At 30.0% G+C, this 14,050-nt stretch overlaps 1 protein-coding gene across 1 annotated transcript; it reads left to right on the forward strand.

Moving 5' to 3' along the window:
• The first annotated feature begins 11,097 nt into the window (after nt 1–11,097).
• On the forward strand, nt 11,098–12,194 carry LOC119672087. Its single transcript, XM_038083046.1, has 2 exons — nt 11,098–11,402; nt 11,460–12,194. Exons 1-2 carry the CDS (start codon nt 11,241–11,243, stop codon nt 12,093–12,095), a joined length of 798 nt encoding a protein of 265 aa, XP_037938974.1. The 5' UTR covers nt 11,098–11,240; the 3' UTR covers nt 12,096–12,194.
• The last annotated feature ends 1,856 nt before the right edge of the window (nt 12,195–14,050 follow it).

Consider the following 14,050-nt stretch of genomic DNA (forward strand, 5'->3'; position numbering starts at 1 on the left):
GCTTACCTATACAGAAAATTTTCCAAACGTTATTTTTCTATGGACTTTCTCTAAACTAAATGCAGAACATTTAATATCAAAGGAAAAAATGTGTCTGTATTGTGGGAATATAAACGATCCGTAACATAGTTTCGTTATTGGGACACTTCAACACTTCGGATATTAGAATGTTCCTGATTGTGTAAGGTGCTAAGGTAAATTTCCTAAATTTGTTGCTAAATTCGTACTCCCTACAATATAATGAAGTTATATTCTCAGTTGGTCTACGATTGTGTGTATCCAAAAATGTATCTTTTGTTTTTGTAACTTAATTTTGCATTCACCTTATGCTGTTTGCGGTGTGAATATTGACACACTCCTTCACAGTCCACTTGTTTTCATTGGAGAAACATCCTGTTGTGGTAGCTGAAATGCGTACGTGTACTAAAATTGGGTTAAGGATATGCCTTTGAACGTGTTACTCTCTTTGCAGTGAGTTGGGTTGGGAAATTGACTTACTTTTCCGTTTTTCTTAGAAAAATTCATTTTGTGTAAATTGACCTTTTGCGGTAATAAAGTCGGTTGAATGTAATTTGTAGTTATGAATGTAAATGTGGTTTTGTAGTCGAACTAAAATGAACAAAGTCAGAAGAAGATAGATTATATTAGAGAGTAATTTATGCTTATTTCCAAACAATATTTAAAAGTAAAATGGTATACAATTTTTTTGCTTACACGATTTAAACGATGCGATTTACTTATTTATACTTTCTTTAAAAAGAAGAGCAGACAAAACACAATACTTAGCTGTATGCTTCGAATGACCTGAGCATGCATCCCCTTATTATTAACATTATTATTAGAAGGGACAATGGCACGTCACAAGCTTAAAAACTTCTATTTCTATCCCTCTTGAACAACGGAACACTACTGGCAAGCTTAAAAATGTTCTTTAGGATCACGTAATTTGGAGTCATGTGAAGACAACTTTATAATTCTAAGCGGGTTAGATGAGCGTCATTTGGAGTCATGTGGTGGCAGTTGGAGATTTTGGATTCTTTTCCCGTCAACTTTATAATACTAAGCAGATAAGTTGGGCGTATATTTCACTCCGCATTTCACAGAATGTCCAGGTGAAAATCTAACTGAAATCGATAACTAAAATAATCGACTAACGATAATTTTTAGTAAAATTTGAGTGAAAAATTGAAATAAAAAGTGGTATTTGTCATTTTAATATAAGTCAATCAAAATATAGTTTATTTTTATTAATATGTTAACCCTCTATGTGTTCATTGACCTCTTCCATATTTCGCGCCACATTAAGCAGCAATGCCTGCTGCCATTATTATGTCAAAAAAATTTCAACCAATTTGCAATATAATTTATCAAACAAAGTAAAAATCTACTGACAGCAGAAAAGATTGCTTTGTTTCTCGAAATCATAAAAAGTGATAGATTTCGCCATCATAATATGTGCACAAACTATATTCATTTCTTTTGAATATTTTAATAGATGCCATTTATATGCAATTCTCATACGACGCGGGAAACTTAAAAATTTTATGTCAACAGCAAAAATGTGAACTGCAACATAAAAATTTTTATGCGCTTCAAAATTTTACGATTATGATCCACAAAGAAATCGAGTTAAATCGTAAATATATTGGATAAATCTAATAAACCTAAAGCTTATCATTTAATAGGGTACAAATATTTAACCGAAAGCAGAAAGGGATATCACAGTTTCGAAGCAGATACAAGGACGGCCCCAACAACAACAATGCCAGCAGTCGAAAATTGTACCAACAAAGGATACGGAAAGGATGACAAACATTTTTGATTTGATGAACGCAAAAGAGGCGTTCGAAATGAAATAAAACCGAAGTCGTAAATGTCCATTTAAGGAACTCAATGACTTTTAACTTGATTCGAAAAATCTTTTTCATACATTTTAATATTCCATATTTCACTTGCATTTGGGTTAAGTAAAAATTGCGCTTCTTTATGGCATAGCAAATTCGATGACAGGATAAGCAATTTAATGAGATTTTATAAAAAATGAAAGAGAACGTACATAAACGAATTAAGCAAAACGTTTTATAACAATAATGTGAATTTCTATTAATTTTACGAATATACTAAAAAATATAAGTAAATAAAATTGAATTTTCTTTATGCAGGTATAATATCTTAAGTAATTGCTGGATTTACTTCACAAAGTTTATAGAAAGCTCTTTAAATATAGCATACGAGTATATATAATCACATGAATATAGTTGTATATATTTGTTTATAGATAGATATATTGCATTATAATGGTAAGTTAAAATGAATCATAATACTTTCATTTCCATGTAAAAGTTTGTTTTAATTAGGATCGTTCTATTGGTCCCACTACGTTATTTCTTAATTAGTAATGAGGTGAGTCTATTGGTTCTAATAAAATAGTCTTTTTAATGAGATTATTTGATAAATTAGCTTATAAATATAAATGAATTACTTATCTAAAATTTGCGGCTCTCATTTTCAGAAAGCCCCACAGATGACGTCTCAGTTAAGTGATTGAAGTGTTACCAACTACATTCAGATTTATCTGACAAACTGATATTGCCAACTACATAAAATTCATGCGAACGACAGCTGTTTATATTGCTTACAAGCTACTACAAGCATTTGTGTCTAAGTTTTATAGAACAAATGTTATTCGATTGCGTTATATTTGACTGAAAAATCACAGCCAGCTACTATTCGTAATCTTCAACACATCAAAGTAAATAAAATGATTGTGTATCATACCATAAATCGTTAGAATAGTACAGGCAGCGTCGCTAAGCGCTAGATGGTGGACGAAAAAAAACAACAACATCACCTACCACCTGAAATGGTTCGCAAAGTGAAGGTTCAACTTACACGAAATCCACGTCGTAGTGGTAAGCACATAGCCAAAGAACTGAAACTATCCTAGCGAAGTGTCCGACGCATATTTCAAAATGATCTCAAGTAAAACTTCCAAAAGGCACAAGATCTTTCACCAAAACAACCAAACGTTAAACTAGAAAGAACAAAGCAGTTGTTAAGAACGTGGTGAATTTCCAAACATTCTACTCTCTGATGACAAAAATTTCTCCACTGAGCAATTCATAAACCCTCAAAATGATTCTGGTTACTTAACTCAAAGCATTGCTGAAAATTTGAGAATACAAATGACCACCCAAAGTAATTTTTCATCTCGACTAATAATAGACGCAGCTGTGACTTCTGACGAACACTCTCCAATCGTTTTCATCGAACCTGGTGTCAAAGTCAATGTGACTTATTATCGAAAAAATGTTTTGAAACTTTAGAGCCGTGGGCACGCAATTATTTCGGTCGTAAACCATGGACGTTCCAACACGTCTCGGCACCGTCTTATAAAGCTTGTGTGAACCAATAATGGTTAAAAAATCAAGTTCCATTCTTCATTTCGTCCACACAACGCTTTTGAATTCGCTAGATGCAAATTCGTTTGGCCATTTTGAAGCGCAAGGTAAGGACTCAAAAATATGCCAATATGCAAGCCCTGAAAAAAGCCGGAATGGTAATGGACCAAAATACCGAAAGATCACATCCGTGAAGCATGCAACTCATTTTTTAACCGTTTAAAGGCCATAGTCAAGACAAACATCGCGCGCATCGAGCTAAAGTGAAAGGATTCTGAAATTTTGATTATTTCCACAAATGTTTGTAATTTGAATCAATAAAAAATAATTTCACACAAAAAAGATTTGGTCGCTTGACAATAGCCAACACTTCAATTGCCTAACCCTGTATACTATGAGTAAAAGCTTAAGACCGTAGAGAGACAGAAAAATAATTGTAAGAAATATATGCTATGATACATAGCTAGCAAAAAAGTAAATTGAATAATATTTATTATTCAATATATAATAAATATATATAATATTTTTACTTTGGATCTGCTAATTAACATGTAAATTATCAACTATAAGCAAATATAAATACATTTCCGGTATTTAAAAACTGCATTTTATGAGATAAAATGTATCCGTGATTAAGCATAAGAAAATTGGTTTGAAAATTAATAGTTTTTTTAAAAATTTTCTTAAATTTTTAAAACTTCTGCAAAATGGATGCAATCCAAGCATTGCATACGCATTCACCTACTGCTTAAAATATAATAGAGAGAAAAGACCTTAATTAGTCAGAGGTCTGAAAAGTCCTAAAATAAACAAAAATGGTAGTACAACATTAAGTTAATTGATAGCTATATATAATTGATCGGTAATGAGACCAGAAGTAATCAGCAATCAATGCAATGAAATATATTTCAGACTTAGCAGGACTACCACTTGTATTTATATTTTCATTTCTTAGTAACTTAACCTTAAGAGAACTACGTTATGGAATACTCTCATTTCAGTCGAAACTTACTAAACTAAAATTTTTAGGCTTGGTCGCTAGTTTAACTAAAGATGGGCTTAACTCCTTAAATGTGGGAATATTTGAATGTTATCAGGTTTTAGCCGTCATCACAATATTTATACATTGCATTCAAGTTTCATATCATCTTACTTTAAATAATGTGTTAATTTATTGAGTATTAGTTCATAAGTATTTCTAGTTTGGTTGCTAGATCATATGGTAATAGCAATGAGCTGGCGAATTCAACTCCTCAACGGTGAAACCTCCTCTTTCTGTTCCTGTATATCCCAGTGACAAGCGATATTTTTTGCTAATGAAAGGTTTGTGATATGGCTCATATAGTCTAAATCATAATTTCAAACTTGATGAATAGAAATTTAATGAAAGTTTCTTAAATAATATCAACCCTTTTGCATTGAACTTTGTTTTTGTTTATAATCCTAAGATTGTAGAATAACTAAAGTTTGTTGCGATAACGTAACTTGATTTCTTCATATACATTACTTTTGTTGATTAAGTGACGATTGTTGGGTTTGACAGAAGAAAGTGTGGATGGTGAGAGCAGTGAATAAAAGCTTTATCGGTAATATGAGAGTGATATTTTGGATTATTAAAAACTGTGTGTGAATTAAATGAGTTAAAGTAATTGTAACGTCCTACCGGAATTAATGCCAAATTGAGTTGCTAGCGGTCAAGATGTGAATATAAAAAGTGTTGGTGACAACAAACCCTATTGATTAATCGATCATAGTACATTAACGTAAATTTTCTGAAAATATGGAATAATTTTTGAAATTCATAAAACAATGATTTTTTGAACGATTTAAATAATTTTTTTTTTGAAATATCAAAAACAATAATTCTCTTAAATAAATATGTATATAGAGTTGGCGGTACTAAAACATTAGTGTGATCAGAGTGCGTTTCAAATGTCAAAAAAAACAATAATTCACTTAAAAATATATAAAAGTTAGTAGTACATATTTAAAACTGAGTCAGTTAGTGATACTGATTCCTTGAAACGGAAGAAACCAACACAGTCAACTAAAAGCCGCAAAAGAGAAGATAACCATTGACACTTAAAGAGTTGCACCAAAGACTTTTCAGTTAAGTGGCGGATATAATAATTTTTTTATATACAATAAATTTATTATAATTAAATTTATATTATTATTTTATAAAAATATTTTTTTATTATTGCTAACATATTATTAATTAATATACATATTTCAATGTATTGAAACATATGTGTATGTTACCTATTTTATTAATAATATATGTTATAAATATATTTAATATATTGTTTATATATTTTTCTTTCTTCTCTTCATTATTATAAGGCGCTATTAGCAAAAACATAGAAATATAAAGACATGTAATTTGCCTCTGTTAAAAAAATCATGAATTCTGAAAAGGTACACGCAATGGGAAAAACATGTTGTTCAAACGTATAAACAATCGAACTTATTATTTTATGTATGATCAATGCTATTTTATTAGTGAAGTCAGCAATCAAACCAATAGCGAACATGTTGTATTTTGCTTCGACAAAATCATATAGAAAAAACTCTAATATCAGAGCAAATGCACACATAGCTTCTAGCTCATGCGTATGTAAGTTTCTTGGTAAATTTTTTCTACTCTTCTTTTTATTGCACACTTACTAAATATATATATGCATGGGTATGTGAGACAATATTTTTGAATGTGATGCTTGGATTTTGTTTGTGTGCTTTTTTTTTCTTAAAATATATGACTGGCTTCGTGGGCATGAAATGCACAAGTCTTCCAAATTATTTAAAATTTGATTTTTGCTGAAATTTTATACTAGCTTCATACTAATATATGATGTTTGCCTATGACATGATGTGAAAACACCGGAGTAGCGCAACCACAGTTGTTATTAGTGTAAATGCTCTTAATATGTTTGGCTGTCAAGACTCGGCTATGCCATATAGTAACAATAGTTTTATGAAGAATATTCATAAACACCATATTATACAATTATGATTATTTTTTATATATTAAGTTTTTATTATTATATTCTTATATCAAATACAATAGAATTATTAACTAAATTTTATTACTTAAATTATATAGAATACAACTATAAAACTTAGATAACTAATTATACATTAATTTAAATTAACTAGAACTATTAACTAAATTTAATTGCATATTACTTATAACTGTTTAAAATAAGTTAATTTATTTAGGGTGAATATTTTTATTTCATTGCTAATTTTTCTAAACATTTATAAATAGTATATTTTTTATTAAAATTCAAATTTTTGCAATTGTTTTTAATATGCTGGTAAATTTTGCACTATATTAACAACTTTTTTGGTTTAAAAAACCTTCAGTACTGCCATTTAAATGGCATTGAAGATATCATAATAAAGTTATTAAAAAGTAAAATTACTTATTAATTTGATATAACTTATTGAAAGTATTAATTAATATAATTAAGTTAATGTTTTACACAGAAGTTCATAAAGGGGAACTGTAGACATTGCGAGACGAGAATTGAAGAACTTTCACATTATTATTATTTTTTTTTTATTTTTTAAAATTTTTTTAAATATTTTTTTTTAACTTTATTTTTGATTGTTTTTTGAATTCTGTTTATTATTTTTTAGCACAATTTTTTTTTGTTTTATTTACTATTCACATGTGGTGGAGTGTGGTGAAAGACTCACCCCAATGCCGACGAGCATTTCGGGCACCGTATCAACCCACGACTACACACACTGCACACACAGTTAGGATATGTGATAATGGCCCATATTGGACGATAAATCTACGTTTGAACGGTAAACTAAAGCAGCGACGATAAGCCCAACGCTTGACCGACGGAGTAACAATTGACCAACAAACGATAAGCCCAACGCTTGGCCAACGGAGTAACGATTGACCAACGAACGATTGACCAACGAACGATAATCCAACGTTTCGATCAACGGACAGATAACCACGATGAACAATGACGCATGATAACGAAACACAACAACGACTTATTGACCAACAATTAAAACACTCTTTTTTTATTTTCTTCAATATAATTCAATAAGTACACAGGAATTTCAGTTTGAATTATATTATTTTATTATATTTTATTCACAATCTACACAAAATATTAAAAATGTCACTGAAACCGACAATGTGAACCGCGTGTGTTGAACCACATTTTAAAAATTATTAAGAGCAAGACGAGCTTCCATTAAAATTAAGTTTTTCTTTCAAGTATCAATAACTGTTTTTGTTTTTGTTATTTTTGGAATGAAATTTCTGTGAGAAGAGCAACAAATAACCTCATTAGGTAGCATGAAGTGGAACTATTTGTTTACTTCAAATAAACGGGAAAGAAACGTATTGCCGTTGTTTTAGTAAAAAATTTTTTTTTGATATTGTTTTCGCTATACAGCAGAATTTTTTTGTTGTTTCTAATGCTTAGTATATAATAATAAAAATAATAAAGAATGTTTACATTTTTTTACCAGTGTCGGATGGCTTGACTTTATGACGAGAATACAGAATAAGTATTAGATTCGTGTGTTTTTGTTTATCGTGACGACATAAATTCGGACAGATTATGTTTGAGATGATGAATGTAACTTTACTAAAGTGCCGTAAATCTTTTTGTCAACTGGATTCTACGTCGAATGCAGTTTAGAAGCAGATGATACGAATGGGGAGTAAATGATAGAGGGTGAGAATAAATGCTGAAGCTTAAGCTGCCGATAACTTAAAACGAGTTCAGGTGATCGTGTATAATTATTTCTGTGTAGTTTATATTTAATTATTGCTGTATTATAAAAATACTATGTCAGAACTCTGAAGTCTCTAGTCAGACTATAGTCGATATATTGGTGAAAATAAAATATGATGTTTAGAAGTAATTCAAAAAGTGTTTTATTTGAACATACAACCAATCAGTCCTTTTCAAAAATTAAAATAATAAATAAACAGTTTTGGTCATTAAAATAAATTATATATTTAAATAAATTCTGAAGCGAGTATGGAGTTGATATGCGTAAATGTACTGGTTGCAGCAGTAGAGAACACATTAAAGTTATTACACACCTTTAAAATAAAGTGCTGAAAGGCATTGACAATATACCTTGGTATGTCAGGAATAATGATCTCCATCGTGACCACTAAATAATTACTACTGGTGAGCAAGAAAAAAACAATCACAGGCATTATAGTATATTAATATACATCGATATGTTACCGAAGAAACCCAACATCTTTTCAATGACTCATGCCACACCGATCATAAATCCATAAAACACTAAATAATTTCATTGGTAACAAAGACAAAATGCACAAATAAATTGATTAATTTATTAAATAATAATTTATCTCATTATACAAATCGGTCGTTAGTTTTAGAAACTATTTGAATCTTCAAGTGTGTTGTATAGATTTTCTCACATAATATTATATTGTGTTCTCGCCCTGGTCTTCTGTAAGTTTTTTGCAAAAAAACTGTTATTTCTGGGTAGGTATTTTGTAAGTTATTAGTGGTTGCATAATTTTAAACCATAACTGGCTATTAAGTATTGTCTTCAGATACAATATTTAAATGATACAATATTGAGTGCTGTTGGTTTTATTACAATTTCAGTTGCCATATAAAATTAAGGCATTACTGCTCCTCTTGAACAGTCTTATTTTTGCTTGAAATGATATCTCGCAAAATGTTTTGATTTGGTTATCTTCATATATTGTTTAAGTTTCCCAAATCAGACTTTGCTTAATTAATTCAAAAATATTTTTAAAAAGTATCTGAAACGAACGCTTTGTGAACGACTTATTATATTTATTTTAATGCATAACACAAATTTAATATAAAATTAAAAAAAAGTTTTAATAATACATTTTTCTGTTCATTCTGTTCACTTTATAAATATATTATACATATTTATTCGCATTTGAAGTCCCGAAAGGTTTACTTATATGAAGTTTTACTTACCATTGTAAATATATATATATGTGTACATGAAATTTTTACCTATATCCTCTTTCTTTCTTATGTTTTCGGTGTAAAGCAAAAAATTTATGATGAATGATGTAAAACCTTATGAATTATTTATAATGTGTTAATATAATTTAATTCAGAAAAGTTTTTTATCTGCTTAACAATTATTTTATACTACTTTTGTTTGAGGATTACTCAAATTTTGTACATAAAGCGGCACTCCATTAATTAAGCACTGAGCTGAATTAATAATGCTTAAAAAAAAGTATTAAGTCTAGAACGAGTGCTAAATGCTTGTTTAAAATAAATGAACATGTAACCTTACATAAAGTTATGTCAATAAAATGTTTGCTCGTCCCAGTACAGGATAATTTCGTATTTGTTTAAACTACATTATGTTTTGTAAAGTTACCTTTAAGTAATTTTTGAACTTGACAGTTTCCATTTGATACTCAGCTGTTATTAAGACTGTAACATTATTGAATCCAAATAACTATATAATGAGTCTTTTAATTTAATTGTAATTGAAATCTCAAACGAGCATATAATGCCACAAAAGAATTAAATGCAAAACGCTTTCTGGATGTCCTTATTGACACTATACATTTTCAAGATATAAAATAATAAAACAGACCAAATATATTACCATAATTAAAAAATATAATGTGTTTATAATAACAACTATTAACGTATGTATTTGCTTCTGTGGCCCTCCAATCTGTACAGTGATTTGTATTGGCCCGCGTTCTCATCTGGTCTGGACAACCCTGTTTCAAAAGAATATATACGGATGAAGAAGATATTCGAAAAGTTAGTGCCGCATTCAATGACAATTCAACGAAAACTAAATCCAAATCAAATTTCTCAGCGCAACCTGTAGCGTTTGGAGTAGAATGATACCGATTTTAATCGTTATTTAATAGCTATGGATGAGACCTGTATTTACCATGATCGTAAACTGCAACAAGAACGTTTACAGTGGACTGAAGTTAGTTGTTGAGCTCCAAAACAGGTGAAGTCAGCAAGATCGCCTAGTTTGATGTTGTTTAATATTGGGTCTTCAAGTTAAGGGAGAACAATACCATCATAAACTCAATGCTTATATAAAAAAGTTAATATATAGATAATAAAAATAACAATAATAAGGTAAATTAACAAATGAATGGCTATAAAAAGCTATCTTTAAAAATTGCAAATAGTTATTTTGGAAAAGTGCATGCTAAGGTAAACTAAGAATTTAAAATAAAAATGAAGAAGCTATTAAAAACTAAATAAAACTAAAAAATTATGGAAAAATATATAGATTATACTCAGCTTTTGAGGGTTAAAAATATACGAATATTAAATATAATTACAATAGGGGTGTGACAGAGGACTTAACTTGAATGCACATGTTTGCATATCTTGTCTTTAGCTGTTCAACACGAAGAATTTCGATAATTATTTACGATGTACTAGCAGTGAATTCAGATCATTTAACAATATATTCCTAGGAAAGATGTCTCTCAATTGGAATAATCACTCTGCTATATTTTGATTTGTACATTTCTATGGGAGTAGTTTGATCTAAAAACTATACTCGCAAGTAAAAATTGTATAAAATTATTTAAACAATAACACTAAATTATATCATGACATTAAAATAAAACATTTTGTTTATCAAAAAAAAAATTTTAAAATTTCAATCATAGCTATAACTTTCTAAAAAACTTGAAATAACTTTTTTTCTCTAAAAGTATTCAAAAATAAATAATGTTTAACTTTCATTTCTAAATTCCAAAAATCTGCTTACACATGCCGAATAATGCAATATACTCGTATTTAGATTGGAAAGTCTAATATATTTATTTCTATGGCGAATTGCATTAATCGGCTACAATGTTTGCTTTCGGCTATACTCCAAGGAATAACATTCTTTTTTGTGGACTGCATTATGAGTGTTCTTACACAATTAATTAAGTTCGCAATGGTGTTGGGATTAGCTTGTTATCTATGCATATTATTTTTTCAGTTGGTAAGTTCAAAAGCCAAAATTTTGCTCCAAATATTACATGAAAAATTTATAATTCAGTGCGAATCAGCAAATTTAGGGTCTGGAGCTATTTCAATTGATCCAGAGTTTCATGAAAGTCACAGAAACTCTATTTTATCAATGGGAAGAAAAGGTTCTAAAGATGAGACGCGCAAATCACTTTTGGATGATAATGCGAAAAAATCACCACGCGAAAGCAGGAAATCGCTCACAGAGAGAAAATCCGCTACGGATGCTGATAAAACAGCGTCCAGCACTGAAGGAAAATCATTAAACGAAACTGGAAATACTGACACAGATGCTAATGCAAGGAAATCGATCAGTGAAAGAAAATCACTTACAGATGGTAAGAACGCTTCAATTTCTGGGACTGAGAGAAAATCGATCAGCGAGGGAAGAAAATCCATTGAGGCTAAAAAAGCCTCAGGAATAGAACAGCCCCCTCCAGAAGCTGATAAACCTAGTTCAAGCAGACCGTCAAGCTCTAATGCTAGAAAGTCAATTACCGAAAACGTTGGTAATATCAAGGATCAACCATCCGAGGTCATCGCAGAACACATTGCAAGTTCGAAGCCATCTGTAGCAAGTAATATTCAAAAACCACCCGAAGACAAATTAGAAGAGAAACAAGAAAATAAGGAAAATCAGGAAAATAAGGAAAAAAAGGATGAATAATATACAAAATCCACTTATTGTAATAATAGGTAATTGCGAGCTATACAACATAAAATAAAATAAACTAAGATAAGGAAGAATTCTTAATTCTAAAAACTACTCATATTTAGTTCAACTCTGTTAGTAATATATATTTAACATCTTCAAGGATACCTCTTTTAGAATAACGAAAGAAATTTCGGCATTAAGTACATGTTAACACCAAGGAAACCGCATATATATTTTATTACGAAATATTAGAAGTGAAGGAAGTTTCTTTCCTTTGTTGACTCGCAAATTACAATATTTTTTTTATAAAATCCTTTAAAAATAAGGACCGTAATTTTATCTATTAATAAAACACGTTTGCTAAGCAACCAATTAAATAATATTAATGTAGTGACATATATATGTATAGTCTACATGTATAATAATAATAAACAGAACAAAGCAGGTCTGTCTGTAACCATCTGATTATGATCAGGACCAGGAGAACAATAATAGACCATCAGCTCTTATAGGCGTCTGATAATGGCTAATGATTTCGGCTTCGGCGTTTTCAAATAACTTGCATTTTGGAACGCAGTTTAACACTAGAATGACCAATGTGATCAAAATTACCACTGAAAACAATTAACTCTTCATCACTACAAATTTAATTTTATTTTTTAATAAATAGCGATAATTTTTTGTTGTATCTAAAACCTACCAAATATTGTAATTTTGATTAACATGTCATCGTGATAATTTTATGATATGACTTTCAAAATATGTGGTATATATCATAATAGTAAAAGATTACAGGAAATTGATAAGAAAGAATCAGATAATAAGTTGTGATGATTTTGTTAACGATTGTGACAACTCTGAACCTCATTTACTAACAGAAAGTAAAAGTAGCGAAGAAAAAAATAATAGTAAAAGTAGTGAGTAGCTGAAGTCGTAACTGAAGAAAACACTGAGGGCGTAGGTTAAACAAGGATGGAAAAATCTAAAGACATTTCAATATGAAAAACTACATCAGTTAATGTTATTAAAGCAAAACTAGGACCAACATCAAGACTCAGCTGGAAGTACTTTTCATACGTTGATTGATAGCAATGTTTGTTGTAATTTGCATATGAAACTAATTTTATGATCTTAAGGACTGCAAAATGGAGAATTTCATTTATAGAGAAATGGATGCTATTTTCGAAATTTTTGGAAATACAAATGGTATATATGCTAACGATATTTACCTTTGAAGCAGCTCATTTAACCAACACACTAATCGAGATTCATTCACTTGCAGCAAGGATAGGCCTAAAGATAGACAAAAAACTAAACGTATGAACGTATAAATGTACGTAGTTCCCGCCCATTTACTTTAAATAACAGCACAATCTAGGATGTTAGCTCTTTTAATTACCTGCGCTGCACCGTGAATGCCAATGGCGAATCTGCAAAAGATTTAGGAGTCAAAGTGAGCAAAACGAGAAAAGTTTTCGGTCGATTAAAAAAAGGATGGTCATTAAATTAAATCTCAAGATCAACAAAACTGAAAATCTATTCATCATTTGTCAAATCTGTCATGCTCGATTATTGCAAAACTTGGCGAATCAATACCAATAAAATAAAAACGTTTCAAACTTCAAATAACAAGTGCCTACGAATCATCTGTAAAGTATTCTGACCTAACACAATTAGCAATGAAGCGGTCTGGCTACTTTGTGGTCAAGAAGAATTTACGTACTATATAATGATAAGACGCTGAAGATGGATTGGACACACATTTCGTAAAAACCTTATTTTATATTAAGTGCCGCATTAGAATGAAATCCAGTTGATAAACAAAAACGTGGTAGACTACGTAACACATAGAGAAGGTAGGTGTTAGCAGAGCTTGAGTTTACAGGACTGAACTGGTCATTAAAATATTATCTGTAAATAGATTAAGATATCGTAATTGAATTGAACCCTTGTGCTCACTAGTGGAA

Source organism: Teleopsis dalmanni, chromosome 1, assembly GCF_002237135.1.
Source record: "Teleopsis dalmanni isolate 2A chromosome 1, ASM223713v2, whole genome shotgun sequence".
NCBI lineage: Eukaryota > Metazoa > Arthropoda > Insecta > Diptera > Diopsidae > Teleopsis > Teleopsis dalmanni.